Source organism: Nicotiana attenuata, unplaced genomic scaffold (genome assembly GCF_001879085.1).
Source record: "Nicotiana attenuata strain UT unplaced genomic scaffold, NIATTr2, whole genome shotgun sequence".
Classification (NCBI taxonomy): domain Eukaryota; kingdom Viridiplantae; phylum Streptophyta; class Magnoliopsida; order Solanales; family Solanaceae; genus Nicotiana; species Nicotiana attenuata.
The window spans coordinates 22,784-29,161 of NW_017673504.1; the positions used below are offsets into that span (position 1 = coordinate 22,784).

The 6,378-nt window shown below is 34.8% G+C and overlaps 1 protein-coding gene across 1 annotated transcript; it reads right to left on the minus strand.

The window, feature by feature from the left end:
* Window positions 1–2,949: 2,949 nt before the first annotated feature.
* LOC109216563 (bax inhibitor 1-like) lies at window positions 2,950–6,176 on the minus strand. Its single transcript, XM_019380726.1, has 6 exons — window positions 5,950–6,176; window positions 4,593–4,736; window positions 4,378–4,469; window positions 3,611–3,797; window positions 3,354–3,509; window positions 2,950–3,256 (listed from the first exon to the last, which is right to left on the minus strand). Exons 1-6 carry the CDS (start codon window positions 6,067–6,069, stop codon window positions 3,206–3,208), a joined length of 750 nt encoding a protein of 249 aa, XP_019236271.1. The 5' UTR covers window positions 6,070–6,176; the 3' UTR covers window positions 2,950–3,205.
* Window positions 6,177–6,378: the final 202 nt, after the last annotated feature.

Consider the following 6,378-nt stretch of genomic DNA (forward strand, 5'->3'; position numbering starts at 1 on the left):
AATTGATTCGAACACTACCATTATGAACAGAAAGAAAAAAAAAGAGGAAAGAACATCCCTTTTACTAAATGCTCATGGTAGAGTTAGTTTAGCTTTTCAATTAGGCGAAATACATAAACGGCCCCTTAAAGTTGTCCTCAACAGATCAAACAAACACTTCAACTGATCCCTTTACCATTTTGACACCTCAAGTGGCTATTAAGTATGTCACGTAAATACCCGAGTGCAGCAGACCATACGCGTGAATTACACTTGCCTAATGAACCAATTAAAAAGTGACATGTGTAATTTTGATTAAAACAAAAAGAAAAAACATCTGAACCCTTCCCACACGCTCGCCCAACCTAGCCACTTGAAGTATCAAATTTGATCATTGAAGACAACTTTAAGGGGTCGTTTATGTATTTCGCCTTTCAATTATTATGTGTTTTTCCAACAAAAAAAGAAAAAGAAAAAAGGATGACTCGACTATTACTGGGTATGAGCTTTGGAATAAGCTCCTTATTATATGTAGTCCAATGGAATGGGGTCATAGAAGACTCGATTTGGACGTGGCATTGTTGGTTTTCTATTTGTTAAACTCACATTTTCATCACACACTGATAGATAGTACTACGTCCGGTCCACTTTACTTGATTTTGTAGTTGTTTTCTTACGTATTGAGAAATTTACTTTTTAATATTAATTAATAATAAAATTGATTATATTAATATTTAGTACCTCTTTAATTTATTCATTGAAAATATAACAGATATTCAATATTCTTTTCTCCAAGGTCAACTTTGAAAAAAAAAAGTTAATTCCTTTTTAATATTGTAAATCACAAAAAAATATCAAAAAAACACTTAAAATAGACCGGAGGAAATAATTAGTTCTCTCCACTCGTTGTTTATAGAAGACATTTGTCTTGCGTAAAAACACTTAACGATGGTTAATTAATGTGTATTTACTGCTTAATTTTTAACTGTTAAAATTAATTTGCTATTTTGATACTGAGTGGATAAATAATTTTACAGAAGGAAATCTGTAGAAAAACCAAATTAGTACAAAGATGACCATGTTAAGTGATTAAGCTAAAGCAAGTGCTTAATTTCTTAATTAGTGGATTGCTAAATAGGAAATTGAGATTAAAAAACGATAAAAACATTAGGTTATGGTGGGGACTGATAAAGATTTGCAAACTAATAGACACATACTTTGTCCTGTCTTACATGATACCAAGAGAATATTATGCTAAAAGACTTGTAATAACTATACACAGTACAAGATTTTAATAAAAGTATTGTTTAAATGGAAGACAAACATAGAAGAGACTGCAAGTTTGCTATGTTCAACATTTTTTTGCCTTTTTAGCAATATTATAAATGACTAACGTGAATAATAATTTTGGTCCCACGTTATGTACATAAAAGTAAAAGATAGAGAACGAAAAAAAAAATGGTGATGAGAGGTGCTTTGATAAAATTCTCTCCTCCCTTCTTATCTTGATATTTGTTGAAGGATTATCTTCTTTTTTTTTTTTAGGTTTCCACTAAGTGTTCGGTACTGAAATTGGAGCACAGACTAATCCGGATTCACGTCACACAAGACCCATTAAACGATGAAAATAGCACGGGCTAGCCAATTTTCGAACTGGTAATTGAAAAATAGTCAGTGTTTGCAATATTAAAAAATAACTACTGTTTTGCTGAAACACGGAAAGTTCCAGCATAATATGCGGGATTATGAAGCTCCTCTGTATAAGCTTCCAGCATATTATGTTGGAACTCCAGCACACGGAAAGTTCCAGCCTAATATGTTGGATTATGGAGCTCCTGCATATAAACTTCCCGCATATTCTGTTGGAACTCCAACACAATATGCTAGAAGCTCATATGTAAAAAATTCGAACTCTAGTGCTATATTTCCAAATTTCTAAAGGTGTTATTGTTCAGATTTTATCTTTACATGAAAAAGTGGGTCGATAACTATAGCCATTTTTCAATTAACAGTTGTAAATCTGGCTATTTTTTTTTTTCTCATTAAAGGGGAAGGACTCCCTATTAGTAGAATTTTTTCGATACTCGGGGCTCAAACTCGAGACTTCTAATTAAAGAAAGAATTTTTTTATATATCCCATCACGACCCTTGGTACTGTTTAAGAGATTATCCCTCATAGCCTTTTCAATCATTTTAATCAACAAATATAGGATAAAATAAGAAATCTATTCCTGCTTCCAATTATGTTATCTATCAGCTTTTTGTTGGATTTATTCATTTTTGCACCTCGTTCTAAAAGAAATAATTCACAAAAAATACAAGAGGTATGCGGGAAGAATACAAGGTTTTTTGTTTGTGATCTGTAGTCTTTTAGAATATGATTTCATATTCATGGTAAATGTTGTCTTAAGGTCGTGCTAAACTTCTGTCTTTCCTTTTGAATGACCAAAACAAGAAATTTGAAGCTAAATACATAGATATGTATAGTAGACAGAAAGGTAATATTTTTATTTTTCTAAATGGTCCATAACATGAGACAATGAAGAAAATATAAGACAAGGGAAAGGATAACAAAAGATTAGAGTAATCAAAATTTCTTGAAGTCTCCTCATAAAATACTGAAAATTGAAACCATTAATATTCCTTTTTAACTGCTACTGATGATATAGAAGTAAAAGTTTTACCTTAGAGACAAGGCAGGCATTTCCTCATCTCCAGCTTCTTGGGCATAGAATATAACTAATAAGCCCTGTTAAAACCACATCCAACCCATGGCTTAGGGTAAAAATTTCCCATGTTGAAGGACAAAAGTGGTCATAACAATTGCGCCTCAATCTTAAACAAGTTGGGGCGACGGTATGAATTCTCATTTCTCCCATCAATATGAGAAATTCAACGTTAAGAAAGAAGATGGTGTAACATTAACGGAAAATCAACTATACAATCACCAACAACCTAACACAGCAAAAGGGAGCAGAAATAAGAAGTAAACTGATAGGTTATCGATATAGTGTAAACATGTATGTTATTTGATGTTATGCTTCGGAAACAAAACCATCTATGTACCACCATAACCACATTGGCATGCAGCACAACAGAGCCTCACAGCTTAATCTGAGGCGTTACCAAACTAATAACAACATACTTGTCGAAGGTCTACAGAAGTTTATGGACAAGAAAATGCCAGATTCTAGAGTTACAGAGTCTTTGAATAACCGCTTATGCATTAGTTTCTCCTCTTCTTCTTCTTCTCTTCCTTGTCGGATGCATTCTTCAACTGGGAAAAAAAGGAAGAGTCAGTGTGTTGGCCAATACATAAAAAGGGCAGGTGGGACAACACTTTGCAGAATAAACTGATTGAAATAATTGCTCACCATTATGATTAAAATTCGCACAAAAACAGCAATAAAATCTGTAAAGAGGGTCAGAGCATGCTTCACGTAGTCCAAATCCCCAAGGTGTGCCTTCTCAATTATATCTTGGGTGTCAAAAATGATATAGCCAACAAACACCAAGAGCCCAAAATAAACCTGCGAGGAAACAGACAGTAAGAGCCAAACATAGTCTCCTTCAGAGTTCCCTACCAAGTTAAGAATGCTATGAGACAACAAAAAGAACGTTGCGTTCATACCTCGAACTTGAATAGGGCCATAGAACCACCAAAAATGGAGGACGTGAAGTGCAACCAGAAAAGGATAGAGAGACCAGATGAAAGAAGACCTCCAAGATACAAGTACTCTCTGCGCCTTGCCACCATGGCAGCAGCTGAGAAGCAACCAAAAGCCACAGCACAACCAACAAAAGCACCGATCACAATGCTGCAATACAAGAAATGTAAGCATCAGAAACACATTGTTAACATTTAAGATTGTGAAGCTGTTAACTAGTCAGTCCCAGGAAATACTAATTCTCAACAACCAGATACACAAGCATGCAAGCAAAAGCTACTCAGAATGGAGATAGAAAATTAGTATTAGAATATGAGATAATATCATCTTAACAGAGCAGGCGAATCCAGGCTCACACAGCCCAGCCAAAACTTGATTAAATTCCAGACCTTCAGACATATCATTCCTCATTCAATTTTTGTTGCTTATTTGTACATTAAACTTTTCCTCGGAACATTGGGAAACTTTTAGTGTGCTTTTGTATTTCCACAACAAAAAGCTAATCTAAAACATCAAGCTTGAAGTAACAGAGCAATGAATTTCAAAATAATTATTCCAAATTTATAAGTCATGTTCTAAAGCTAACAGCAAATGTTATAGTGGTTCCACTTCCAAACCAAAATAAAACATTAGCTTTAGTGCGAAAAAACTAAGGCTACGTGCTAGAAACAGTGGCAATTCTTTAAAACATGAACTACCTAAATCGATAAAATGATGGAGGACCACAAACCTTGGGTCAAAGTCAATAGCCAATTCAATCAGTGGACCAATAGATGCTCCTTTAAACAGTGCAGCTGCCATCAGAAGTGCTATCCTCTTTTGCTGATCACCACAATTAACACATATATCAAGTTAAAATCAGATGAACACACAAAGCGGAGAATCACACATGTGAGGCAGAGGAGCAAATGAAAAGCTCTATCAGGAAAAATACTTAAAGAGTACCTCTTCATACAGAGGTGTCGCCATCAGCCACACTATGCTTCCCACGCATCCCAGCGTCGTAAGTAAGCCACCGATGTTCCAAAGAATGTGAAGGTAAGCTCCAGCAGCCGAAGCAATTAAAGCACAGCATAATGAAAGGTAGACCTACAATCAAGATAGAAATGATGATCAGGATAACATTCTGAAGCAATACTAAAACCTTACGGTACAATCCAAGACCAGAAAAACAGGAAAAAAGAGAATAATGGGTAGATTCCATCAAATTTCTGCCACATCGACACAGTTCAATGCCAAGTAGAATGATCTCTTAAATTAGCATGAAAAAGTCCCTTGACAAACCTAAAACCTCTAGTACTGAGACGAAATGAAACATCCTGCTTTAACTATAACTATTCTCATGTAAAGCAAGAAGAAGAGTGCCGCAAGCACTAAAAATGAATTATTATTTTTGGTAACCGAGAAATCTACCGAGGACACACATGGTCTGAAACTGATGAATAATGGAGCCGCCCCTCTCCCCTTCTGCACTTAAATACATGCTTTTTTCTGCAGTCAAACTCATGACGTGTACTTTTAACACACACATCATTTTCTATGCTCTTACTACTAGACCAAAGCCCTCAGGAGTTTCGGATGAGGCGGTTCACACAATTAATGGTATCAAGCATGCCTCCATCCCGATTCGACTCTCACCAACTATACTTGGCCAATAAAATGAATCAAAGTCGCACGTGAATAAATACATAAAAATGTCTCATCTCTAACTACTTTTAGATAAGGCCTTAACACAATTCAACAAGCATTAAACTTCCATAAAATTCTCCAATTTTTTAAACCTAATTTGCTTTGCTTTAGGACAAAGAAATTAAAAAAGCCACAATTCTAACCATTGTCAGCAAATAATTAATAATCCGATAGAAGCGCAAGGAAAATTAATTGAATTCAACATTATAATAACCAGATAAACAAATTCCTTGTTCCAGTTTCTACATTCGCAAAACATAGCCAATTCAAAGCTCTAATAAAGCCAAAAACAACAAGTTGAGATTGTTGCAAAAATAGCATTATTACGACGATATTTTACTGATACTAACCTTTTTGAGATGATACCTTAACACAATTTAACAAGCATCAAAGTTCGACAAAATTCTCCTAATTTTTTAAAACCTAATTTGCTTCGGTATCTAGGCTAAAAACTTTAAAAAAAAAACATAATCCAGGCCGTTCTCAACAAATAATTTTGATTCAAATTCGTCAAATAAATTCAACATAATAACCAGATAGACAAATTTCTTGTTCCAATTTCTACATTCGCAAAGCATAGCCGAAAATATGTCGAAATGTTACGGATACTAACCTTTTTGAGATGAGTTTGAACAAAGGGAGAGATCTGGCGGAAGTTCTTAAGAGAATCGTAACTCCAGCGATTGCGAGACGACGCCGATTGCGAATTGAAGAGCGATGTGAAAGACTCCATTTCTCTCTCTTTGCTTCTTCAACACGCCAAAAAAGTTTTCTCTATTGACAACTGAATTTTGATGGGCGTCGAAAATCTGCTTATATAGTGCGTACAAACTACAAAGTTTCGGTACCTGTTAGTTCCTGGAAGTTGCAAGAAGATAAAGCGTCATCTACTTTCTTTATTTACATTTACACCCCAACTTTTTCTTTTTCTTTTTAATTATCTTTTTTTCTTTAGTTTCTCAAATGTTCAGCACCCACAGTGGGACTTGATTAAATTCGAATTTACGTCAAAAGTATCTTATTAGGGAATAAAGTATTCCCT